Source organism: Elgaria multicarinata, chromosome 3 (genome assembly GCF_023053635.1).
Source record: "Elgaria multicarinata webbii isolate HBS135686 ecotype San Diego chromosome 3, rElgMul1.1.pri, whole genome shotgun sequence".
Taxonomy (NCBI): domain Eukaryota; kingdom Metazoa; phylum Chordata; class Lepidosauria; order Squamata; family Anguidae; genus Elgaria; species Elgaria multicarinata.
Window position 1 is genome coordinate 164,377,214 of NC_086173.1, and position 27,576 is coordinate 164,404,789.

Consider the following 27,576-nt stretch of genomic DNA (forward strand, 5'->3'; position numbering starts at 1 on the left):
CCTGAAGGTCATTGGGTGCCTTTGGGCCCATCGCTGACTCTCAGCCTTACCTACTTCGCAGGGTGGATGTGAGGATCAAATGGTGAGGAGGAGTCTCATACAAACCACCTTGGGTTCCTTGCACCACATTGGCTCCATTCAGAAGACACCTTAAACCGCAGCTTTAACCATGGTGACTAAGGCAAAAAGTTGTGGTTTAAGGAGTCTTCTGAATGGGCTCATTGTCTCTCACTGCATAGGACTCTTGCCAATGAAATGGGTTCTTCTGCACAACCTCTTTATATTAAAAAAGAAGAAGAAGAAGAAGCCAAAAACAGTGGTATGTGTTGTGAAGGACCGGGGGGGGGGGGGGTTATAAAATGCAGTTGAGTTCTGAATTACATTTGTTCCTGAGTTAGATCTGTTTTTCTGTAGGTAGTAAACCATATCTTCCTGTTAGGTAGTAAACCATAGTGGTGATGGATAGACAGGGAATAGTTTGATATGTTTATGGGAGGAATCTGGCCAGCTTGTTTATGGTTCAAACCGGCGCCAGGACCCAGCTTTGGTATGTGGGAAAAGGTGGGAGTCCAGCTTCCCGAGGTCAGGCAGAGGCTTCGCACCTGGGGGCTATCTCCTGCCTGGGCTAATTGGGCTTTGTGTGAGAAGAAAGAGCAATCACCCTCATTAAGGGGGAGAGAGATAAAAAGGCTGATTGGATTAAGTTGGAGCAGGTCTTCAGCCTGGAGGCATGGACGTTTGCCGCTGCCCAGCTCGTGAGCTGAGAGTGAGTTAGAGATTTGTTTGTTTTGTAGAGTCTGGTCTTCTAAAGGCAAGTTTTGGTCGCTTTGACCGGAGGGAGGAAGGGAGGTCTAGTGGAGAGAATGCCTGTTCTTTTCTGGATGGATTTGTGGGTGGTTCTGCCTGATATCTATCTACCTCATTTATTCCCTTCCTCTGTTTCCCCATATTATCCTTTTTATTGGCATGTTTGTAGCTGCTACCAACCAAGCTCCTATTTAGTAATTGTGTTTCCACAATAAACTTTTATCTTGGTTATTTGGAGTGTCTGTGTGCCTTTATTCCAAAGTTATACCGGTCCCGTGATACGGGCGTTGGGGGGGAAACACCCCAGAGGGACCCCTTGGGAAGGACTGATTGACTCAGGCTTCCTTTACATGTGTCAGAAACATTTGAGAACAATAATTCATGACTAAAATCCTTGCAATCCAGAATACATACAATACAAATTCTAACATAGTATATCGCTATTAACCCCTAATTCATAGAATAACATTCGGAACAGAATGGATGGCCTGGAACGGCCACTTCCGAATGATTGAAATCAACCAAGCCCACCCGTCACAGGGCAGGGATGCTATAAGCAGCTGGGTGAGGGAATAGCACCAATGGAAGTTGGAGAGAAAAGAGACAAACTCTGGTGCTGTGGTTGATATACAATGAACGTTTTATTGTTTCCAAATTTAAAATGGCTCAATGTTTCAGATTCAAAGGAATCCTTCCTCAGGAGCTAAAACAAACAAATTGCAAAACCATTATTTAGTATAAAAGAATGAGGACAACACCCATACAAATACAATAGAAATTCAGGATAAAACAATGCAATTTCTTGTTCTAACAGCCAATTTTTTTTATTTATTTATTTTTATTTATTTATTACATTTTTATACCGCCCAATAGCTGAAGCTCTTTGGGCATATCTCACTGCCCTAACTCCTACTGAGTTAGTTCTTAATTAAAAACTTAAATTGCCATGCACATATATTTAAACCAACCTGTAATGAACAAGAAGGGAGGAAACTTGAGTGGCAAACCGCACCCATACAAAGGTAATAAGCACCAAAACGTCCATGAAGAGCACGTTCCAATACCCTTTCCGGGCTATAGTCCATTTTTCGCAAAAGAGGCCGGAACGGCACTTCCAAGTGAGGTAAGTCAACCAAACTCACCGGTCACACGTTACTAGATGGGAAAGATATAATAACCTCTGAAACTTCCATGAAAGCCAGGTTCCGATGCCCGTCCCGGGGCATAATTCATATTCCCAAAATAAGATGGAAAAGCAAATTATGGGTGAGCAAAATGAGACACAATCTGTTGTTGGGAAATTGCCCAGCATGGCAACTTCTCTGTGCATGAAGGCAATTGAATAAACCACATTCATTGTACTAAATGGAACAGTTCATAAACTTTCACAGAATTAGAAGCTAGGATCTGCAAGGACAGTTTCCTACAGAAAGCGCATAGTTGAGATGTGGTGTGCTGTAGTCGAGTGCTTAAAATATCAGATTAGGATGTGTGTGTTGGGGGAGGGGGACCCATTCCATTATGAAACTTGCAGTGACATGTTCTCATTCACATCTCTCAGCCTAACCTATCCCACAGGGTAGTTGCAATGACAAAATTGGGGGGGAGACCATTATAGTTAGCCATGAGTTTTGAGAAGTAGGTGGGATAGAAGTGTTCTGCCAAAATAGCCCAGGTGAAAGGGGTAGAAAAAAGGGGATCTTTAATGTAATGAAACAGCTCCCAACACATTTCAGCTCTCAGGTCCTTCTTCAGCATTCTTCGTTCGAATGCAATGGATATAATTTACTGCTATTCTAGCACAGCTGGGTGTAATCCAATTGTCTGCCCTGAAAGGCAGCTAAGAAATGTTATAAATAAATAAATAAATAGTATAATCTATATTGCGACTCTATCGTGAGGGCTGGTCGGACTTTAATCCCCACAATTGCTATTTGCATAATAAGAAACGATTTCCTTGGAGTGAATAGCTCCTTTTTTTCAATGCTGACGGTAGTTGCAGGGTCCCGATCCAGATTGGGATTACTCCAGGAGACAAAATGTTAATGTCCCCATTCCACAATCTTGATCGATACCACCACCACCCCGTCCAAACATGGAATTTATTTTTAAAAGCCAATCACGCAATTGCTAATTGGATGTTTATTGTCTTGTCTATCTCAGCCCTGTGTGGATAAGAGGGAGCGAAGCGGACCAATTCTTTGACGCAGGTTAACACATTGTCATCAGCAATGTTCTGAAGCTTTCCTTACTCTTCTTCTCACAGAGAAGTTGCCATTCCAGGCAATTGCCCAACAATAGATTGTGCCTCATTTTACTCACCCATCATTTTCTTTTCCAGCTAATTTTGTGGAATACAGACTACAGCCCGGAACGGGTAACGGAACACAGTTTCAGTGGAAGTTTTGGAGTTTATTATATCTGTCACAACTACTAATGTGTGACTTGGAAGTCGCCGTTCCGGGCTGTTTTGCAGAATACGGATTATGGCCGGGAACGGGAATCGGAATGTGGTTTTCTGACTCCTCTATCCTTTTACGTCTATGTTTCCTTGCCGTTTCAACACGCCCCCTTGCTCTGTGCTTGGCCATCGGCGTGGTTTACACCCGCGTGTTCCTACTCGCCCCTTCAGTGCGCGCGAGGACGGGGCGTGAGCGGTGGAGGCTGCGTGGAAGGGGCAGGTGAGGAGAGGACTGCGAGCCTTCGGGGACACCTGGGCGGCTGCCTTGGAAGGGAAAGGCGGGATGGGGCTCTGCTTTCCCGGCCGGAGAGGCGAGTCCAGGCGGAGAGAGAGAGAGGGGGAGGGGGCATTGCCTGCCTGCCTGCGCGCTCCCCGCCCTCTCTGCACTCTTGGCGGCTGGCCTGGCGCTGGGTCCCAGGGTTGAGCCGAGCGCCTGACTGGATCGGGAAAGCCGGCGGACCCCTCCCCCGCCCCGCTCGCAGGAGCCCCCTGCAAAATGGCGCATTTCCCCTTTTTTCCCGCTTCAGTGGCGGCAGCCGTTGTCGTTGCGAAAGGAGAGAAGGCGCGGTTCCCGGAGCCCCCCAAGACCCCTCCAGTGCAGGCGAGGGCAGGCTGCGGTAGCCGGAGCGGGCAGGGGGGAGAGAGAGAGAAGCGCCCCCTTTCCACGCTGCCCCCAAGGGCTTCTCCTGCCCCACTGACTCCGGCGCCCCCTGCGCTCCCCTCCCTCCCCCAAACATTCTTCCCTGCAAGCGCTCACAGGCGGGGCCGGTGCCAGACTCTTTTGCACCCTAGGTAAGGTGAGCTACTTTCATCGCCCCCCTCCCCCCCCCCCAAATGCCAACTTTGATTTTCCCAATCTCATCCACCTGTATTTCTGTGCAGGGATAGGTATTTTTAACATACAGTGCAACTCCGCCTCCCTTTCTATTTCTTCTGCTCTTTTTGAATGAGTTATATCCTTCAATTGCTATATTCCAGTCATGGGAGGGCTGGGTCTACTATCCAGCATTTTATCCCATTTAATTAAATCTTTTTTGATTTCATTCCACACCTGAACATAGTTATTATAGAACAACATACAGTTATTATTTGTTAACATTATTCCTAAGTACTTTACCTTCTTTTCAATCTTAAACCCTGTTTTTTCTATTAGTTTTGATTGTTCTTGGGAGTTCAATTTTTTTGTTAATATTTTGTCTTCTGTTTATTAACCTTAAAGCCTGCTACTACACCAAATTCTTTTAGTTTATGCATCAGGATTTCTATTCCCTTTAATGGGTCTTCCAAAGAGAGTACCAGACCCTCTGCGAACGCTCTCAATTTACATGATTCTTTTTTAATCTTTATCACTCCAATTTTTTCATCTTGTCTTATATCCCTGTTCAGTATTTCCAAAACGATGATAAATAACAGGGGTGACAATGGGCAGCCTTGCCTTGTTCCTCTCTGTACTTCACATGGTTTTGATAGTTCCCCATTAATAATTATTTGTGCCTTTTGTGAAGAATAAATCGATTTAATCCATTTCATGAAGGGCCTGAAGGGAGTGTGCCTGGGGCCAGCTGCCTCAGTCACTAGGCACCATCAGGAGTGGAAGAGAAGGAGGGCACAGTTCTCGGCCTGTCGCCAACAGCTACGACCAAGCTAACCATCAGTTAGCCGGCCAGCTCCCTCAAGTCCTACCTATGAGCACTGACTGCACAGTGCAGTGTGGACTGGCTTGGCCAGACTTCACTTTCCGGGAGCTTCAGCGGCGGGATTCGCATTGGCCAAATCAGGCACCGCAACAGAAGGCATGCTGGGAGTTGTAGTTCTTGTTGTCTGTGGGGACAAGGGAAATCATAGGGACAGCTTGGCCAAGCGTTGAAGGCGGGTGGGAGAAACTAATTTAATTCGTTTTAAGGTTACGTCACAGTCCTAGGAATGGCCTACATTGCAGGGTTGTTGTGAGGATCAAAGAGGAGAGAAAGGAAGTAGCACCAGCCTACTACTTTAAGATTATTACCTCACAGACATATATCTTAGGGGCCTCGAGCAATGTTGGGTTTATTTATTTATTTATTTACAGCTATATGCTGCCTTTTTCTCTCCAAGGAACCCAAGGCGGCGTGCATAATCCCCCTCTCCAGTTTATCCTGACAACAACAATGCTGTGAGGTGGGCTGGACTAGAAGTCTGTGGCTGGCCCCAAGATTGATTGTAGCTAGGAACTGGAAGATTCAAGGGGAATATTCTATTGAAGAATGGTATAAAGAAGTATGGGATATAGCTATTAATGATAAATTGACAAGTAATATTAAATGGAGAAGAGGTATAGCTAAATCAAATGATTTTGAAGGAATCTGGAAACAGTTCCTAATATTTGTGTTTTCTAAAGGAAGTGGGAAACCACCAGCAGAAGAAAGTATGAGATTCTGGAATCAGGAATGAGATCCCGAGGTGGGGGGTGCACTTGTATGTTAATCTTGATTATGTTATTAAGATAAGATATTATGTATTCAACATTTTAACATTATGTAGTATGTTGTTGTTGTTTTTTTTATGTGAAAATGTAAATGTGTATGTTTAAGTATTGTAGAAAAATAAAAATTAAAATAAAATAGAAGCCGGATCTCAGCCCAACACTTTAGCCACTGTACCACGCTGGCTATATCAGCTAGTTGAGAATAAAAATGCCCATATCGTACGGCCCTTATACAACTCTATGGTACGACCACACTTAGAATACTGTGTTGAGTTCTGGTCACCGGTATAAAAAAGATACGGTAGACAGAGCTGGAAAAAGTGCAGAAAAGGGCAACGTGGGTGGGAGGGTTGTGTTTCACCCGTGTCCTGCGTATGGGTGGTCTGGTGGGCCAATGTGTGAACGGAGTGCTGGACTAGATGGACCCTTTCTCTGACCCAGCCGGGCTCCCCTTATGTTCTTATGGCATCAAAAGAGTTAAACGTCGGCATAGACCTGGACAGGATTGCATTTCTGGCCACGTTAATCGGAGCACACGAGCCACGTGCCAATCCAGCGGCCATTTCCGCTCCTCTGTAGCCTGTTGTTTTTTGTAAACCCACAGCTTTGCATACTCGCTTCCGTGACGAAATGGTATTTTATTTTATTGTCTGTCTGTATTTATCTGAATGTTTGGTTGTGGCAATTCTGGCCACGGCTGATGGGAATTGCAGTTCACCATTTCCAGAGGTGCTTTTCCCCCTCAGCCTCTCCCCTGGTTTCCACATGTAGGAGGGTTTCAGCCATCTAAGATGTCCTGCCTGCAGTCCAGCATCCGGAATGGTCCCCAACACCAATGTGAGGAGAGTTCCCCCACCCTGAAGTCCAGCCCCACACACCTGAGATGTCTAATGTGCATAAAAATCCAAAATATGTTGAAAGGATTCTTCCCAATACCTTTCTCTCCTTTGCAGGTGAAGAAATGCTGGTAATACCTCACAAGTCACCCCTTCTTCATGGTGGAGGAGAAATGGGTCCTGTGCGACCAGATCAGGTAGGGGAAGAAAGCAATGAGGGGATGGACAGGGGGTGGCCTGGGTGCCCCTCTCCCTTGCACCCCTCCCAGGGACCGAAAGAATTTCTTGCTTCCTCTTTGGTTTTGTCAAAGATGCCAACTTCAAAAGCTCTCAGGACTGTCAAGGGAGGATAGAAGCCCCCAGGCTAAACCTGGCACGGGCTGGAGCTTAGTGGTAGAGGCCGTGCTTTGCATGCACCTCCAGGTGGTGAGACTAGGAAAGGAGCTGCCAGTCAGCGTTGACAATACTGGACTAGAGGGATCCATGGCCTTTGGAGGATACTTTAGAAGAATCGCAACACTGACTATGAGTAGAAACCGTATGATTTTCTTTCTCCTCCTGCTCCAGGGCTTGGTGCTCTTCAAAGAGGTGGCCGTGTATTTCACCAAGGAGGAGTGGTCTCTGCTGGACCCAAGCCAAAGGACTCTGCACGAACAAGTTATGATGGAGAACTTTGCAAACGTGGCATATTTGGGTACGCTCTGCTTTTTCCATGGGTTGAGAAAACCAGCACGTTCAAAAAGGCTAAAAAATGTTTAGCAGATCTTAATAACTGTGGCGTGATTGAACACCCTTCAGACTCCTATGCCAGTCTGGCAGGATTGTGGGCTCTGTTCTACAGGTTGGGAGGGGGGGTGAGATGGCATCACAGGTTTTGTGTTGATTTTCTCTGTTCTGTCACAAGGAATTAATTTTGTTCCTTGATTTGAGGCTCCCGTTTTCTTTCTGTAGAGACCTGTGATGTGCCAGGGATCAAGGCAGAAGGAGGACAGGGAGTATTCTTAGAAAGAGTGAGTCCTGAAGAACGAAAAGAGCAGAGAAATCTAAATACTGTTGAGACCTGTGATGTGCCAGGGATTAAGGGCCAAAGAGTTCACAAATGTGAGAAGCCATTTAAATGCCTGGTGTGTGGAAAGGCAGTTTCTTCGAATTCTGCTCTTACTGTACATCAAAGAATTCACAGTGGGGAGGAGCCATTCAAATGCCTGGTGTGTGGAAAGAGCTTCACTCAGAGTATAGAACTTACAGAACATCAACATATCCATACAGGAGAGAATCAATTTCAATGCCTGCAGTGTGGAAAAGCAGTTTCTTCGAATTCTGCTCTTACTGCACATCAAAGGATACACACAGCGGAGAAGCCATTTAAATGCCTGGAGTGTGGAAAGAGCTTTACTCAGAGTGGACATCTTACTTCACATCAAAGAGTTCACACAGGTGAGAGGCCATTTAAATGCCTGGAGTGTGGAAGGACATTCAGTTGGTTTCAAGCTCTCACTGCACATCAAATGATACACACAGGTGAAAAGCCATTTAGATGCCTGGAGTGTGGAAAGGGATTCACTTGGAATCACGGTCTTACTGCACATCAAAGGATACACACCGGGGATAAACAATTTAAATGCCTGGAGTGTGGAAAGAGCTTCACTCAGACTGGACATCTTATTTCACATCAAAGACTTCACACTGGGGATAAGCCATTTAAATGCCTGGAGTGTGGAAAGAGCTTCACTCAGACTGGACATCTTATTTTACATCAAAGACTTCACACAGGTAAGAAGCCATTTAAATGCCTGGAGTGTGGAAAGAGCTTCACTCAGAGTGGACATCTTACTGGACATCAAAGAAGTCACACAGGAGAGAAGCCATTTAAATGCGTGGAGTGTGGGAAGGCATTCTCTTGGAATAAATCTCTAACTGAACATCAGAGGACACACACTGGGGATAAGAGATTTTAATGCTTTGAGTGTGGAAAGTGCTTCACTCACAGTGGACAACTTCACTCACAGTGCTTCACTCACAGTGGACAAACATCAAAGAATTCACACTGGGGAGAAGCCATTTAAATGCCTGGAGTGTGGAAAGAGCTTCACTCAGAGTGGACATCTTACTGGACATCAAAGAAGTCACACAGGGGAGAAGCCATTTAAAAGCGTAGTGTGGAAAGAGCTTCACCAGAGTGGAAAACTTACTAAACATCAAATAATTCACACTGAGGAGAAGCCATTTAAATGCCTGGAGTGTGGAAAGAGCTTCACCCAGAGTGGACCACTTATTTCACATCAAAGAGTTCACACAGGTTAGAAGCCATTTAAGGGCGTAAGAGCTTCACTCAGAGTGGAAAACTTACTAAACATCAAAGAATTCACACAGGGGAGAAGCCATTTAAATGCCTGAAGTGTGGAAAGGCATTCACTTGGAATCATGCTCTTACTGCACATCAAAGTATTCACACGGGATCAAAACCATTTAAATGCTTGCAGTGTGAGAAATACTTCTGTGATACATTCAGGTCAAAGAATTCACAGCTTTCATTTAATGCTGTGGCCCCGTTCAGACAACACACTAAACCATGCTGCTTAACCACAAAAAGCTTAATGCGATAAGATTCTCCAAGAAATAGGGAAAATATTACCGATCAAGAGATTTGTAAAACATCAGAGTTGGAGTTATTGAATATGTTTTTAAAAGAAAATAGAGTGGGACGAGAAAAATGTACTTGGCTTTTTGTTGACAGCCGAGAAGCAAATCAAATCAAATCACTTTATTACCGTCTGACACCAGCAGAAGCCGAGAAGCAATTAATAGCAATCATCCCATGAAGTGGCGTCCCATTAACCTTTTTGTGGTTAACCAGCATGGTTTAGCGTGTTATTATTATTATTATTTATTTATATAGCACCATCGATGTACATGGTGCTGTACAGATAACACAGTAAATAGCAAGACCCTGCCGCATAGGCTTACAATCTAATAAAGTTGTAGTAAACAATAAGGAGGGAAAGAGAATGCAAACAGGCACAGGGAAGTGTAAACAGGCACCGGGAAGGGTGAAGCTAACAGTATAGAGTCAGAACAAACTCAAAGTTTAAAAGCTATAGGGAAAAGAAAAGTTTTTAGCTGTGTTTTAAAAGCTGTGATTGAGTTGGTAGTTCTCAGGTGTTCTGGAAGAGCATTCCAGGCATGAGGGGCAGCAGAGGAAAATGGGCGAAGCCGAGAAAGGGAAGTAGAGACCCTTGGGCAGGCAAGAAGCATGGCATCAGAGGAGCGAAGAGCACGAGCGGGGCAATAGTGTGAGATGAGAGAGGAGAGATAGGCAGGAGCTAGACCGTGAAAAGCTTTGAAGGTCAACAGGAGAAGTTTATATTGGATTCTGGAATGAATTGGGAGCCAATGAAGAGATTTCAGAAGCGGAGTGACATGGTCAGAGCGGCGGGCCAGGAAGATGATCTTAGCGGCAGAGTGGTGGACAGAGACCAGCGGACTGATGTGAGATGAGGGGAGGCCAGAAAGGAGGAGGTTGCAGTAGTCCAACCGAGAGATAACCAGTGCGTGAACGAGAGTCTTGGCAGAAGAGACAGACAAAAATGGTCGAATCCTGGCAATATTATACAGGAAGAAACGACAAGATTTAGCTACTGCCTTGATATGAGGAATAAAGGAGAGCGAGGAATCAAATATAAAGCCAAGTCTGAACGGGGCCAATGTCTCAAATTTTCTTTTTCCACATAGCTATTGTTAACATGTGAACTGTCTTCCAGTTACTTGCTCTTAATTGCTTCTCAGCTGTCAACAAAAAGCCAATTAATTTTTTTCCTCATCTCTATTTTCTTTTACAAACATTCAATAACGCTAACTCTGGTGTTTTACAAATCTCTTGATCGCTGATTTCCCCCCTATTTCTTGAAGAATCTTATCCCAAAATTTCCTGACCTTCCTACATTCCCAACACATGTGAATTTGGGTTCCATTACTTTTACATCCTCTCCAACACAATGGTGATAATTTCGTATTCATTTTTGTCAAATACACCAGTGTCAAATACCACGTCTGAATTCATTTTAGCGCACCTTTTATTTTTGTGAATGTTATTTCAAAAGTAAATCTGTCAAAAATGTTTTTCCCATTTTCCATCCTCTACAACATCTTGAATGTCTCTTTCCGTATCTTTTTTTATTGTTACTTTCTCTTCATCTCCTGCTTTATTAAGATTCTATATATTTGTGTTGTTATACACAGTCCTTGTTCTGGGGACCAGTCACATGGCAGTAGCTGCGATACGACATGTTTCAAGTTGGGGAAAGTCAGTTTTGCTGTTTGTTCTGAAACTGAAGCGCAATTGGAGATTGTGTGAATATTTGAAGTATTGCTCAAATTAAAAGTGTACGTCCGTATATCATAAATAGAGCAACGGCAGAAAAGAAAAGAGTTGATTGGACACCCAGGAAAAGAAGCAGGATTGTTGTATTACGTGAATCAGAACTTTTAATTGATATATAAAACAGTTGAATTTCGTGAAACAGAACGTTTTCTATATATAAGCATGCAAAGTTCAAAACATGAAAATTTCAAACCGTGTCCACAGTTTTGGCAACAACTGAATTAAAAAAATGTTTGTTAAGCAACAGGTTAAAAGGCGGGGGGGGGGATCCAATACGTTAACACAGGTCCAGTATAATTCCCAAAGCCTGCTGAAAGAAAAAAGTTTTGCCTGCCTCTGAAACTGTAGCACAGAGAGAGCCAGCCGGGAAGGGAGTTCCAGAGCTTTGGAGCAGCCACCGAGAAGGCCCTCTCCAGCGTACCTAGGATGTCGGTGGGAGTGAGGGAAAGGCCTCTCCAGAAGATCTCAGAGCACGTCCGTCAGGCTCATATGGGAGAATACGGTCTTTCAGATAACCTGGACAAAAACTATTGCAGTTTGTGTCCATTTTGGGGGTTGGGTTGGGTTCTTGTATTTTGTGATATATTTTCTTCAGTTGCAGCACCAACACATTCACATATGGATTATAAAATTCACATGTAAACCCATCTCAACCTGGTGATTTCTTGTTTTCTAGCTCTTTTTTTAGCTCTTTTGTCTTCTAGCTCAGCTTCTAAATACTGTTTCTGTTTTTCTTTTAATGGGGATATTTTTGCTTTACCCTGATATTCCTGAATCTGTTTTACTTCTGTCTCTTTTCCTTCATGAAGATCTTTGAAATGTTTTTGTAATATTTCTCCCATTTCCTTTTGATCATATTTCTTAGCGCTCTTTTTTGTTTTTAAGGCTAAAATTCTGTTCCTAACCCTCTTTTTTTAAAACTCTATTTGCTAACAATTTTGAGCTTTTGCCCATAAACTCATAGTACCTTTGCTTAACTTATAGCATATTCCTATCATTATTTATTTCTAGTACTTCTTTTGCCTTCCTCAGATTTGCCTTTTCCCCCTAATCCCTGCAGTGTACTTCTACTGCTCCTTTAATCTGTTGATTTCTGGATCCGATGTCTCCTTCTCTTTATCCTTTTTCTTTATTATGCTTAATTCTTTTATACATACTCCCCTTATTGTTGCTTTGCTCATTTCCCATCTGATTGTTTCTGTTGTTTCCTTCAAAATATCTTTCTATATTCATTTTTATTTTTTCTTTAAACATCCATCCTCATCTCGTGAAGTGGCGTCCCATTAAGCTTTTTGTGGTTAAGCAGCGTGGTTTAGCATGTTGTCTGAATGGGGCCAATGTCTCAAATTTTCTTTTTCCACATAGCTATTGTTAACATGTGAACTGTCTTCCAGTTACTTGCTCTTGATTGCTTCTCAGCTGTCAACAAAAAGCAAATTAATTTTTATTCTCCTCTATTTTCTTTATGCTTAATTCTTGTATACATACTCCCCTTATTGTTGCTTTGCTTGTTTCCCATCTGATTGTTTCTGCTGTTTCCTTCAAAATATCTTTCTTTTTATTTTGTCTTTAAACATCTTCCTTAGTTAATAAAATGGGGTTCAATCTCCATATATAATTGTTTTTCTTTTTTCGTCTCTCTCTGCATATGCTTTAATTTGGGCATGGTCTGTTATTCTAACTTGCCCAATTTCCTTTTGTTGTTGTTGTTGTGAGTACTCATTAGGCTTTATTCCAATCCATGTATTATAAAAATCATTTTTTTTAAATATACTTTTCTACCCTGCTTTGAAGTTATTCTTTGTAATTTCACTCCTTGGTCTTGACCCCTGTAAATTGTAATTCAAATCTCCTACAATACTTTTTACCAGATCTTCAAAATCTGTTAATTTTGGACAGAATCTTCTGTAGGAAATTTAATTGGTTTGTATTAGGGATGTGTACTGATGCCCATGTTATTAAGTCTTTTTAATGTGAAGTTTAGGGGGGGGGGGAAAGCAACCCCATCAAAGACCAGTAAGCTTCCATCTATAGTAGTTGGTTTCCCAACCCACAGTGCCTCCATCTTGTCTGGATTAAGTTTTGTCTTGTTCACCCTCACCCATCCCAAAACAACCTGCGGACACTGGCTCCAGAGTTCCCCAGCCTCCCTGGGATATGCAGCGGGAAACAAGAGGTAGAGCTGAGCATCATCTGCATTTTGAGCTCCATCAGATGGGGGGATATCACATTTCCCTACTGTCGCTTTTCTGCCCCCGCTTTCGTTTCTGGTTACTTCCTTTTTTGAAAGAGGAAGTAAACAACGTGCCCGTTCACTTGGCCATTCTGATCATGCTGCTTCTCCTGCACATAGGCCGAGATAGCGGCAAGTTCTGCTTTAAAAATATATTGGACTTAATGAGGTGTTTTTTGTCACGTGAGGAAGGCCAGAAGGGGCGTGAGGCAGACAACGTCATGATAGGGACCCACAAAAATTTATGAGTATCCTGTAATGAACGTGCAATAAATCGCTCATCTGATGGAGGTCACTTTGGCCCAAACCTCCTAATGACTCCCCCTCCCCCAGCAGTTTCATGTAGATGTTAAAAAGCTTGGGGGACGAGATAGAACCTTGCGGCACCCCACAGGCTAACGGCGTGGGGTAGAATTAGTTGTCCTCCAGCACCACTTTCTGAGACTCCTCCTCCAGAAAGGGCCAGAACTGCTATAAAACCAGGCCTCCCAAGCACAATCTAGACAAAAGATCCAGAAAGATACAACAGTCAATGGTATTGACAGCTGCTGAGAGGTCCAGAAGCACCAGTAGGATTATACCAACCAGCTTCCTGGGATGGTCCTATGTTCTTGTATTAAGGCAGAGGGAGAAAAATCTCTCCCTCTCCACATTCTCCACCATTTTGTACACCTCTATCACATTTCCCCTTCGCCCCCTTTTCCCAAGCTAAACAATCCCAGCAGCTGTTGTAACTTTCCCTCATAGGGGAGCCAAAAACAGTGGTATGTGTCAGAAACACTTGAGAACAATAATTCATGACTAAAATCCTTGCAATCCAGAATACATACAATACAAATTCTAACATAGTATATCGCTATTAACCCCTAATTCATAGAATAACATTCGGAACAGAACGGATGGCCTGGAACGGCCACTTCCGAATGATTGTAATCAACGAAGCCCACCCGTCACAGGGCAGGGATGCTATAAGCGGCTGGGTGAGAGGGAATAGCACCAATGGAAGTTGGAGAGAAAGGAGGGACAAACTGGTGCTGTGGCTGATATACAATGAACGTTTTATTGTTTCCAACTTTAAAATGGTTCAATGTTTCAGATTCAAAGGAATCCTTCCTCAGGAGCTAAAACAAACAAATAGCAAAACCAATATTTAGTATAAAAGAATGAGGACAACACCCATACAAATACGATAGAAATTCACGATAAAACAATGCAATTTCTTGTTCTAACAGCCAATTTTTAGGCATATCTCACTGCCCTAACTCCTACTGAGTTAGTTCTTAATTAAAAACTTAAATTGCCATGCACATACATATTTTTAAACCAACCTGTAATGAACAAGAAGGGAGGAAACTTGAGTGGCAAACCGCACCCATACAAAAGTAATAAGCACCAAAACGTCCATGAAGACCACGTTCCAATACCCTTTCCGGGCTATAGTCCATTTTTCGCAAAAGAGGCCGGAACGGCACTTCCAAGTGAGGTAAGTCAACCAAACTCACTGGTCACAAATTACTAGATGGGAAAGATATAATAACCTCTGAAACTTCCATGAAAGCCAGGTTCCGATTCCCGTTCTGGGGCATAGTTCATATTCCCAAAATAAGCTGGAAAAGCAAATTATGGGTGAGCAGAATGAGGCACAATCTGTTGTTGGGAAATTGCCCAGCATGGCAACTTCTCTGTGCATGAAGGCAATTGAATAAACCACATTCATTGTACTAAATGGAACAGTTCATAAACTTTCACAGAATTAGAAGCTAGGATCTGCAAAGACAGTGACATGTTCTCATTCACATCTCTCAGCCTAACCTATCCCACAGGGTAGTTGCAATGAGAAAATTGGGGGAAGACCATTATAGTTAGCCATGAGTTTCTGGGAAGTAGGTGGGATAGAAGTGTTCTGCCAAAATAGCCCAGGTCAAAGGGGTAGAAAAAAGGGGATCTTTAATGTAATGAAACAGCTCCCAACACATTTCAGCTCTCAGGTCCTTCTTCAGCGTTCTTCGTTTGAATGCAATGGATATAATTTACTGCTATTCTAGCACAGCTGGGTGTAATCCAATTGTCTGCCCTGAAAGGCGGATAACAAATGTTTTAAATAAATAAATAAATAAATAGTATAATTCATATTGCGACTCTATCGTGAGGGCTGGTCGGGCTTTAATCCCCACAATTGCTATTTGCATAATGAGAAATGATTTCCTTGAGGTGAATAGCTCCTTTTTTTCAATGCTGACGGTAGTTGCAGGCACCCGATCCAGATTGGGATTACTCCAGGAGACAAAATGTTAATGTCCCCATTCCACAATCTTGATCGATTCCACCACCACCCCGTCCAAACATGGAATTTATTTTTAAAAGCCAATTACGCAATTGCTAATTGGATGTTTATTGTCTTGTCTATCTCAGCCCTGTGTGGATAAGAGGGAGCGAAGCGGACCAATTGTTTGACGCAGGTTAACCCATTGTCATCGGCTCCGGCGTTGTGAAACTTTCTTTACTCTTATTCTCACAGAGAAGTTGCCATTCAAGGCAACTCCCCAACAATAGATTGTGCCTCACCCATCATTTTCTTTTCCAGCTAATTTCCGTGGAAGTTTTGGAGCTTATTATATCTGTCACAACTACTAATGTGTGACTTGGAAGTCGCCGCTCCGGCCTGTTTTGCAGAATACGGATTATGGCCGGGAACGGGTTTCGGAATGTGGTTTTCTGATTCCTCTATCCGTTTACGTCTAGGTTTCCTTGCCATTTGCTCTCTGCTTGGCCATCGGCGTGGTTTACACCCGCGTGTTCCTACTCGCCCCTTCAGTGCGCGCGAGGACGGGGCGTGAGCGGTGGAGGCTGCGTGGAAGGGGCAGGTGAGGAGAGGACTGCGAGCCTTCGGGGACACCTGGGCGGCTGCCTTGGAAGGGAAAGGCGGGATGGGGCTCTGCTTTCCCGGCCGGAGAGGCGAGTCCAGGCGGGGAGAGGGAAGGGAGGGGAGGGGAGGGGAGGGGAGGGGGCATTGCCTGCCTGCGCGCTCCCCGCGCTCTCTGCACTCTTGGCGGCTGGCCTGGCGCTGGGTCCCAGGGTTGAGCCGAGCGCCTGACTGGGTCGGGAAAGCCGGCGGACCCCTCCCCACGCCTGCCCCCTCCCCGCAGGACCCACTCGGACGCCTGGGTTGCGAGCGCTGTCCAGAGCTCGGCCGCCGCTCGCAGGAGCCCCCTGCAAGATGGCGCATTTCCCTTTTATCCCGCTTCAGTGGCGGCAGCCGTTGTCGTTGCGAAAGGAGAGAAGGCGCGGTTCCCGGAGCCCCCCAAGACCCCTCCAGTGCAGGCGAGGGCAGGCTGTGGTAGCCGGAGCGGGCAGGGGGGAGAGAGAGAAAGAGAAGCGCCCCCTTTCCACGCCGCCCCCAAGGGCTTCTCCTGCCCCACTGACTCCGGCGCCCCCTGCGCTCCCCTCCCTCCCCCCCACATTCTTCCCTGTAAGCGCTCACAGGCGGGGCGGTGTCAGACTCTTTTGCGCCCTAGGCAAGGTGAGCTACTTTTACCCCCCTCCCCCCCAAAGACTAGGAAAACTTTTCCAAAGACTGGGAAAGCTTTGATTTTCCCAGTCTCATCCGCCTGTATTTCTGTGCAGGGATAGGTATTTTTAACATACAGTGCAACTCCGCCTCCTTTCTGTTTCTTCTGTTCTCTTTTGAACAATTGCTATATTCCAGTCGTGGGAGTCATGAATGAGGTCCCTTCCTGCCATGCCGCCATCTTCTCCCAGGGCTCAGCTTCCTTGGCTGGTTTCTGGCTAATTCCTCCCAGATGCCTTTGAGCCAAGATGGAGGAAGGCTGCACTGCAGGCCTGGCATACTGGGAGGTGTGTAGTACTGGCTTGCAGAGTGGCTGGTTTTAAATAAAGCACGGGTTAGGACTAGAAGCCTGTGGCTGGCCCCAAATCACCCAGTGGGTTTCCGTAGCAGAACAGGGACTAGAAGCCGGATCTCAGCCCAACACTTTAGCCACTGTACCACACTGGCTATATCAGCTAGTTGAGAATAAAAATGCCCATATCGTACGGCCCTTATACAACTCTATGGTACGACCACACTTAGAATACTGTGTTGAGTTCTGGTCACCGGTATAAAAAAGATACGGTAGACAGAGCTGGAAAAAGTGCAGAAAAGGGCAACATGGGTGGGAGCGTTGTGTTTTGTGTCCTGCGTATGGGTGGTCTGGTGGGCCACTGTGTGAACAGAGTGCTGGACTAGATGGACCCTTTCTCTGACCCAGCCGGGCTCCTCTTATGTTCTTATGGCATCAAAAGAGTTAAACGTCAGCGTAGACCTGGACAGGGTTGCATTACTGGCCACGTTAATTGGAGCACACGAGCCACGTGCCAATCCAGCGGCCACTTCCGCTCCTCTCTAGCCTGTCGTTTTTTGTAAACCCACAGCTTTGCATACTCGCTTCCGTGACGAAATGGTATTTCAATTCGTCTGTCTGTCTATCTGAATGTTTGGTTGTGGCAATTCTGGCCAGGGCTGATGGGACTTGCAGTTCACCATTTCCAGAGGTGCTTTTCCCCCTCAGCCTCTCCCCTGGTTTCCACATGTAGGAGGGTTCAGCCATCTAAGATGTCCTGCCTGCAGTCCAGCATCAGGAATAGTCCCCAAGACCAATGTGAGGAGAGTTCCCCCACCCTGAAGTCCTGCTCCACACACCTGAGATGTCTAATGTGCATAAAAATCCAAAATATGTCGAAAGGATTCTTCCCAACACTTTTCTCTCCTTCGCAGGTGAAGAAATGCTGGTAATACCTCACAAGTCATCTCTTCTTTGTGGTGGAGGAGAAATGGGTCCTGAGCGACCAGATCAGGTAGGGGGAGAAACCAATGAGGGGATGGACAGGGGGTGGCCTGGGTGCCTCTATCCCTTGCACTCCTCCCAGGGCCCGAAAGAATTTCTTGCTTTCTCTTTGGTTTTTGTCAAAGATGCCAACTTCAAAAGCTCTCGGTACTGTCAAGGGAGGATAGAAGCCCTGGGGTAAAATGATAGTGGTGAAGGCCCTGGTTTAATGCATCTCCAGGTAGAAAGGCTAGGAAAGGAGCTGCCAGTCAGTGTTGACAATACTGGGCTAGAGGGATCCATAGCCTTTGGAGGATACTGATCACCTAGACACCTTCTAGTCTGGGTTTCAACTAGGGGTGTCTCTCTAGATGCCCTATTTACCCTGAGAGGGCTGCACAGTAGTGCTAAGTTTGTTATATGATGCAGTCACCAATTCACAGCCACCATTGAGCTTTCCCCTCAAGCTGTGAATTTAGAAAGTCAAGGATTTAGACCAGTGGTTCCCAAACTTTTTCAGGTCACCGCCCCCTTGGTTCCACAAACTCATGCCCAGTGCCCCCTACCCTACACTATAAAAGTCATTTTTCAGAATTGCAGTTTTTAACGACCCACTAAGGAAGATAATAATAATAAAATTCAAAACAGTAACAATTTATTGAATATTTATTCAAAATCTAATTACATCTTTTCCCTCCCTCCCTCGGCAAGCCTGGGGCGGGTGCTTCCCATTTAAAGGGGCCGCGCTCCTTTGGATCCTGCTGGTGTGGGCGCCCGGGCTGAGCAGTGACGGTGGCAGCCGGGTACAGGAGCTGAGCCGAGAATGAAAAAGAGGCCGCACTGCACACGGCCCCTTTAAATGGGAGGCACCTGCCACAGGCTTGCCAAGGGAGGGAAAAGAGAGCGAACGCCTCTGTTTTGCAGCCAGCGTGGCAGGGCCCACCAAGCAGAGTCTCTTCAGTAGCGTTTTGGTGCTTTTGAAACATTTCAATTCACCGTTAAAAGGACTCTTCTTTAACGGTATTAATACATGTGTGGATTCTTCCCCTATATGGCTTGGGACCAAACTACCTTCTCCCATAAAAATGTCCCTGGGTTTTAAGACCTTCTGGAGAGGCGCTTCTCGGAAAAGACCACCGCGAGCACCCCCTTTGCCTCTTAGCGCCCCCCTGCCGCTCCCTTGCTTCTTAATACCCCCCTATGCAATCCCACTTCCCCCAAGGGGGCAGTACCGTCCACTTTGGGAACCACTGATTTAGACCAATGTCATTGATTTGATGCAAGGTCTTGTCGTTCCACCTTCTGCTTACGGTGACATCTCTTTGACATTAAGTTGGGGTGGATTGGGACCATTGGGAGACTGGAGAGGCTGGGCAGAGTGCAGGGGGTGGGCCTGAGGAGCTGCATGGCCATGGGGAAGAACACGGACCCTCCCGCCATGGGGATTAGCTTTCCCCCCACAAAAGCTGGAATCCTGCAGGGTTTTAAGTGAATGCTGGGACGGGGCAGCAGCACTGTGAAGATACCCTCACAGGTCATGGGACCGAATCACACTTGGTTGCTCCCTCTGAAAGATCGGGTTCTTAGTCGGGGGCTACTCCAAGACCCATCATGGTCACTGGCGGTGCAAGTGACTGCAGTGGCTTGGAGTAGCTTTTCCCAGCTTCTAGAAGAATCGCAACATTGTCTGTGAGTAGAAACCGTATGATTTTCATTCTCCTCCTGCTCCAGGGTTTAGTGCTCTTCAAAGAGGTGGCCGTGTATTTCACCAAGGAGGAGTGGTCTCTGCTGGATCTGAGCCAAAGGATTCTGCACGAACAAGTTATGATGGAGAACTTTGCAAATGTGGCATATTTGGGTACGATCTGCTTTTTCCATGGGTTGAGAAAAACAGCATGTTTACAAAGGCTAAAAATATGTTTATAACTGTGGCGTGATTGAACATCCTTCAGATCCATGCCAGTCTGGCAGGATCGTGGGCTCTGTTCTACAGGTTGGGAGGGGTTGAGATTGCATCACAGGTTTTGTGTTGATTTTCTCTGTTCTGTCACAAGGAATTAATTTTGTTCCTTGATTTGAGACTCCCGTTTTCTTTCTGTAGAGACCTGTGATGTGCCAGGGATCAAGGCAGAAGAAGGACAGGGAGTATTCTTAGAAAGAGCGAGTCCTGAAGAACGAAAAGAGCAGAGAAATCTAAATACTCATTTGAAAATCCACACAGGAGAGAAGCAACTGAAATGCTCAAAGTGCAGTAAAAGTTTCTGTGATAAAGCTACCCTCAGAGAACATCTGAGAATCCACACAGAGAAGAAACCATTTATGAGTCTGAAGTGCAGAAAGGCCTTAAGTTGGTGTGACTTACTTTATTCAAATCAAAGGAATTACACAGATGAGAAGCCCTTTAAATGCCTGCAGTGTGGAAAGGCAGTTTCTTCGAATTCTGCTCTTACTGCACATCAAAGGATACACACAGGGGAGAAGCCATTTAAATGCCTGGAGTGTGGAAAGAGCTTCACTCGGAGTGGACATCTTACTGAACATCAAAGAATTCACACAGGTGAGAAGCCATTTAAATGCCTGGAGTGTGGAAAGACGTTCGGTTGGAATCATGGTCTTACTTCACATCAAAGGATACACACAGGGGAGAAACCATTTAAATGCCTGGAGTGTGGAAAGGCCTTTGGTCGGAGCGATAAACTTACTGAACATCAAAGAATCCACACAGGAGAGAAGCCGTTTAAATGTCTGGAGTGTGGAAAGGCCTTCCGTCAGAGTGATAAACTTACTACACATCAAAGAATTCACACAGGGGTGAAGCTATTTAAATGCCTGGAGTGTGGAAAGGCAGTTTCTTCGAATTCTGGTCTTACTGCACATCAAAGAATTCACACCGGAGAGAAGCCATTTAAATGCTTGGAGTGTGGGAAGAGTTTCACTCAGAGTGGACAACTTACTAAACATCAAAGAATTCACACAGGAGAGAAGCCATTTAAATGCCTGCAGTGTGGAAAGAGCTTCACTCAGAGTATACAGCTTACAAAACATCAACCAATCCATGCAGGGGAGAAGCCATTTAAATGTCTGGAGTGTGGAAAGAGCTTCACTCAGAGTGGACATCTTACTGGTCATCAAAGAGTTCACACAGGTGAGAAGCCATTTAAATGCCTGGAGTGTGGAAAGGCATTCAGTTGGTTTCATGCTCTTACTGCACATCAAAGGATACACACAGGTGAGAAGCCATTTAAATGCCTGGAGTGTGGAAAGAGCTTCACTCAGAGTGGACAACTTACAGCACATCAAAGGATACACACAGGTGAGAAGCCATTTAAATGCCTGGAGTGTGGAAAGGCCTTCTCTCAGAGTTGTTCACTTAATTCACATCAAAGAGTTCACACAGGTGAGAAGCCATTTAAATGCCTGGAGTGTGGAAAGACATTCAGTTGGTTTCATGTTCTTACTGCACATCAAAGGATACACACAGCTGAGAAGCCATTTAAATGCCTGGAGTGTGGAAAGGCCTTTCGTCGGAGCAATAAACTTACTGAACATCAAAGAATTCACACAGAAGAGAAGCCATTTAAATGCCTGAAGTGTGAAAAGGCCTTCTCTGAGAGTAGTTCACTTATTTCGCATCAAAGAGTTCACACAGGTGAGAAGCCATTTAAATGCCTGGAGTGTGGAAAGGCATTCAGTTGGTTTCATGCTCTTACTGCACATCAAAGGATACACACAGGTGAGAAGCCATTTAAATGCCTGGAGTGTGGAAAGGCCTGTGCTCGGAGCAATAAACTTACTGAACATCAAAGAATCCACACAGGAGAGAAGCCATTTAAATGCCTGGAGTGTGGAAAGGCCTTCCGTCGGAGTGATAAACTTTATAAACATCAAATAGTTCATACAGGTGAGAAGCCATTTAAATGCCTGGAGTGTGGAAAGGCCTATACTCAGAGCAATAAACTTACTAAACATCAAAGAATTCACACAGGGGAGAAGCCATTTAAATGCCTGGAGTGTTGAAAGGTATTCACTTGGAATCATGCTCTTACTGCACATCAAAGAATTCACACGGGAACAAAACCATTTAAATGCTTGCAGTGTGAGAAATCCTTCTGTGATAAATTCATGTCAAAAAATTCACAGCTTTCATTTAATGCTGTGGCCCCGTTCAGACAACACACTAAACCATGCTGCTTAACCACAAAGAGCTTAATGGGATAAGATTCTTCTAAGAAATAGGGGAAATATTACCAATCAAGAAATTTGTAAAACACAGTTGGCATTATTGAATACGTTTGTAAAAGAAAATAGAGAGCGACGAGAAAAATGTATTTGGCTTTTCGTTGACAGCCGAGAAGCAAATCAAATCAAATCACATTATTACGGTCCGACACCAGCAGAAGCCGAGAAGCAATTAATAGCAATCATCCCATGAAGTGGCGTCCCATTAACCTTTTTGTGGTTAAGCAGCGTGGTTTAACGTGTTGTCTGAACGGGGCTGATGTCTCAAATTTTCTTTTTCCACATAGCTATTGTTAACATGTGAACTGTCTTCCAGTTACTTGCTCTTAATCGCTTCAAGTCTGTCAACAAAAAGCCAATTAATTTTTTCCCCTCATCTCTATTTTCTTTTACAAACATATTCAATAAAGCTAACTCTGGTGGTTTACAAATCTCTTGATCGGTGATTTCCATCCTATTTCTTGAAGAATCTTATCCCAAAATTTCATGACCTTCCTACATTCCCAACACATATGAATGGGTTCCATTTCTTTTACATCCTCTCCAACACAGTGGTGATAATTTCATATTCATTTTTGCCAAATTCACCAGTGTCAAATACCACGTCTGAATTCATTTTAGCGCACCTTCTTTTATTTTTGTGGATATTACTTCAAAAGAAAATCTGTCAAAAATGTTTTCCCCATTTTCCATCCTCTACAACCTCTTCTATGTCTCTTTCCGTATCTTTTTTTATTGTTACTTTCTCTTCATCTCCTGCTTTATTAAGATTCTATATATTTGTGTTGTTATACACAGTCCTTGTTCTGGGGCCCAACACATGGCAGTAGCTGTGATACGACATGTTTCAAGTTGGGGAAAGTCAGTTTTGCTGTTTGTTCTGAAACTGAAGCGCAATTGGAGATTGTGTGAATATTTGAAGTATTGCTCAAATTAAAAGTGGACGTTCGTACATCATAAATAGAGCAACGGCACAAAAGAAAAGAGTTGATTGGACACCCAGGAAAAGAAGCAGGATTGTTGTATTACGTGAATCAGAACTTTTAATTGATATATAAAACAGTTGAATTTCATGAAACAGAACGTTTTTTATATATAAGCATGCAAAGTTCAAAACATGAAAATTTCAAACCGTGTCCACAGTTTTGGCAACCACTGTATTAAAAACATGTTTGTTAAGCAACAGGTTAAAAGGGGGGGGGGATCCAATACGTTAACACAGGTCCAGTATAATTCCCAAAGCCTGCTGAAACAAAAAAAGTTTTGCCTGCCTCTGAAACTGTAGCACAGAGAGAGCCAGCCGGGAAGGGAGTTCCAGAGCTTTGGAGCAGCCACCGAGAAGGCCCTCTCCAGCGTACCTAGGAGGTCGGTGGGAGTGAGGGAAAGGCCTCTCCAGAAGATCTCAGAGCACGTCGGGCAGGCTCATAGGGGGGAATACGGTCTTTCAGATAACCTGGACAAAAACTATTGCAGTTTGTGTCCATTTTGGGGGTTGGGTTGGGTTCTTGTATTTTATGATATACTTTCTTCAGTTGCAGCGCAAACACATTCACATATGGATTATAAAATTCACATGTAAACCCATCTCAACCTGGTGATTTGTTGTTTTCTAGCTCTTTTTTTAGCCTCTTTTATCTTCTAGCTCAGCTTCTAAATACTGTTTCTGTTTTTCTTTTAATGGGGATATTTTTGCTTTACCCTGATATTCCTGAATCTGTTTTACTTCTGTCTCTTTTCCTTCATGAAGATCTTTTAAATGTTTTTGTAATTTTTTTTGTTTTTTAGGCTAAAATTCTGTTCCTAACCCTCCTTTTTTAAAAAACTCTATTTGCTAACAATTTTGAGCTTTTGCCCATAAACTCATAGTACCTTTGCTTAACTTATAGCATATTCCTATCGTTATTTATTTCTAGTACTTCTTTTGCCTTCCTCAGATTTGCCTTTTCCCCCCAATCCCTGCAGTGTACTTCTACTGCTCCGTTAATCTGTTGATTTCTGGATCCGATGTCTCCTTCTCTTTATCCTTTTTCTTTATTATGCTTAATTCTTTTATACATACTCCCCTTATTGTTGCTTTGCTCGTTTCCCATCTGATTGTTTCTGTTGTTTCCTTCAAAATATCTTTCTATATTCATTTTTATTTTGTCTTTAAACATCTTCCTTAGTTAATAAAATGGGGTTCAATCTCCATATATAATTATTTTTCTTTTTTCGTCTCTCTCTGCATATGCTTTAATTTGGGCATGGTCTGTTATTCTTACTTGCCCAATTTCCTTTTGTTGTTGTTCTTCATTCGAAAGAGTTTCTGTCACTAGAGTTGTGTCCAGCCTACTAAAGTGTTTGTATATTTCTGGAAAATAAGTGTGTGAGCAATCATTAAGCTTTATTCCAATCCATGTATTATAAAAACCATTTTTTAAAATATACTTTTCTACCCTGCTTTGTAGTTGTCCTTTGTAATTTCACTCCTTGGTCTTGACCCCTGTAAATTCTAATTCAATCTCCTACAATACTTTTTACCAGATCTTTAAAATCTGTTAATTTTGGACAGAATCTTCTGTAGGAAATTTAATTGGTTTGTATTAGGGATGTGTACTGATGCCCATGTTATTAAGTCTTTTTAACGTGAAGTTTAGGGGGGGGGGGGGGAGGCAACCCCATCAAAGACCAGTGAGCTTCCATCTATAGTAGTTGGTTTCCAACCCACAGTGCCTCCATCTTGTCTGGATTAAGTTTCGTCTTGTTCACCCTCACCCATCCCAAAACAACCTGCAGACACTGGCTCCAGAGTTCCCCAGCCTCCCTGGGATATGCAGCTGGAAACGAGAGGTAGAGCTGAGCATCACCTGCATTTTGAGCTCCATCAGATGGGGGGGGTATCACATTCTGATCATGCTGCTTCTCCTGCACACAGGCCGAGAGAGCGGCAAGTTCTGCTTTAAAAATATATTGGACTTAATGAGGTGTTTTTTGTCACATGAGGAAGGCCAGAAGGGGCGTGAGGCAGACAACGTCATGATAGGGACCCACCAAAATTTATGAGTATCCTATAATGAATGTGCAATAAATCGCTCATCTGATGGAGGTCACTAATGACACTTTGGCCCAAACCTCCTAATGACTCCCCCTCCCCCAGCAGTTTCATGTAGATGTTAAAAAGCTTGGGGGACGAGATAGAACCTTGCGGCACCCCACAGGCTAACGTGAAACAACCTCTTTATATTAAAAAAAAAATAATGCCAAAAACGGTGGTATGTGTCAGAAACATTTGAGAACAATAATTCATGACTAAAATCCTTGCAATCCAGAATACATACAATACAAATTCTAACATAGTATATCGCTATTAACCCCTAATTCATAGAATAACATTCGGAACAGGATGGATGGCCTGGAACGGCCACTTCTGAATGATTGAAATCAACCAAGCCCACCCGTCACAGGGCAGGGATGCAATAAGCAGCTGGGTGAGGGAATAGCACCCATGGAAGTTGGAGAGAAAGGAGAGACAAACTGGTGCTGTGGTTGATATACCGTATTTCTTCGATTGTAAGACGCCATCGATTGTAAGACGCACCCAATTTTTAGAGATATTTATATGGGGGGGAAAGTGATATGCAATGAACGTTTTATTGTTTCCAAATTTAAAATGGCTCAATGTTTCAGATTCAAAGGAATCCTTCCTCAGGAGCTAAAACAAATTGCAAAACCATTATTTAGTATAGAAGAATGAGGACGACACCCATACAAATACGATAGAAATTCACGATAAAACAATGCAATTTCTTGTTCTAACAGCCAATTTTTATGCATATCTCACTGCCCTAACTCATACTGAGTTACTTCTTAATTAAAAACTTAAATTGCCATGCACATATATTTAAACCAACCTGTAATGAACAAGAAGGGAGGAAACTTGAGTGGCAAACCGCACTCATACAAGGGTAATAAGCACCAAAACGTCCATGAAGACCACGTTCCAATACACTTTCAGGGCTATAGTCCATTTTTCGCAAAAGAGGCCGGAACGGCACTTCCAAGTGAGGTAAGTCAACCAAACTCACCGGTCACACATTACTAGATGAGAAAGATATAATACCCTCTGAAACTTCCATGAAAGCCAGGTTCCGATACCCGTTCCGGGGCATAGTTCATATTCCCAAAATAAGCTGGAGAAGCAAATTATGGGTGAGCAAAAGGGGCACAATCTGTTGTTGGGAAATTGCCCAGCATGGCAACTTCTCTGTGCATGAAGGCAATTGAATAAACCACATTCATTGTACTAAATGGAACAGTTAATCACAGAATTCGAAGCGAGGATCTGCAAAGATAGTTTCCTACAGAAGCACATAGTTGAGATGTGGTGTGGTGTAGTCGAGTGCTTAAAATATCAGATTAGGATGTGTGTGTTGGGGGAGGGGGACCCATTCCATTATGAAACTTGCAGTGACATGTTCTCATTCACATCTCTCAGCCTAACCTATCCCACAGGGTAGTTGCAATGACAAAATTGGGGGAAGACCATTATAGTTATCCATGAGTTTCTGGGAAGTAGGTGGGATAGAAGTGTTCTGCCAAAATAGCCCAGGTCAAAGAGGTAGAAAAAAGGGGATCTTTAATGTAATGAAACAACTCGCAACACATTTCAGTTGTCAGGTCCTTCTTCGGGAAAAGGGGTAGAAAAATGATCTTTAATGTAATGTATTTTATTGTTTTACTCTGTACAGCACCATGTACATTGATGGTGGTATATAAATTAATAATAATAATAATAATAATAATAATAATAATAATAATAATAATGAAACAACTCCCAACACATTTCAGCTCTCAGGTCCTTCTTCAGCATTCTTCGTTCGAATGCAATGGATATCATTTACTGCTATACTAGCACAGCTGGGTGTAATCCAATTGCCTGCCCTGAAAGACGGGTAACAAATGTTTTAAATAAATAAATAAATAAATAAATAGTATAATCCATATTGCGACTCCATCGTGAGGGCTAGTCTGGCTTTAATCCCCACAATTGCTATTTGCATAATGAGAAATGATTTCCTTGGAGTGAATAACTCCTTTTTTCAATGCTGAGGGTAGTTGCAGGGTCCCGTTCCAGATTATTATTATTATTATTATTTATTTATTTATATAGCACCATCAATGTACATGGTGCTGTACAGAGTAAAACAGTAAATAGCAAGACCCTGCCGCATAGGCTTACAATCTAATAAAATCATAATAAAACAATAAGGAGGGGAAGAGAATGCAAACTGGCACAGGGTAGGGTAAACAGGCACTGGGTAGGGTAAAACTAACAGTATAAAGTCAGAACAAA

General features: G+C 43.8%; 1 protein-coding gene and 1 pseudogene across 1 annotated transcript; both read left to right on the forward strand.

Annotated features, from left to right (window-relative positions):
* Nucleotides 1–730: 730 nt before the first annotated feature.
* On the forward strand, nucleotides 731–17,960 carry LOC134395732 (zinc finger protein 436-like; annotated as a pseudogene).
* LOC134396345 (zinc finger protein 345-like) lies at nucleotides 16,024–22,474 on the forward strand. Its single transcript, XM_063122812.1, has 4 exons — nucleotides 16,024–16,046; nucleotides 17,957–18,036; nucleotides 19,737–19,863; nucleotides 20,107–22,474. The coding sequence occupies exons 2-4, from the start codon at nucleotides 17,965–17,967 to the stop codon at nucleotides 22,020–22,022; spliced, it is 2,115 nt and encodes a 704-aa protein (XP_062978882.1). The 5' UTR covers nucleotides 16,024–16,046; nucleotides 17,957–17,964; the 3' UTR covers nucleotides 22,023–22,474.
* The last annotated feature ends 5,102 nt before the right edge of the window (nucleotides 22,475–27,576 follow it).

What these genes read in the sequence shown, in the direction of transcription:
- LOC134396345 (XM_063122812.1), top strand. Translation starts at nt 17,965, where the DNA reads ATGCTGGTAATACCTCACAAGTCATCTCTTCTTTGTGGTGGAGGAGAA. An exon ending in GTCCTGAGCGACCAGATCAG is followed by an intron (nt 18,037 to 19,736) that starts GTAGGGGGAGAA and finishes CTCCTGCTCCAG; the next exon opens with GGTTTAGTGCTCTTCAAAGA. An exon ending in TGCAAATGTGGCATATTTGG is followed by an intron (nt 19,864 to 20,106) that starts GTACGATCTGCT and finishes TTCTTTCTGTAG; the next exon opens with AGACCTGTGATGTGCCAGGG.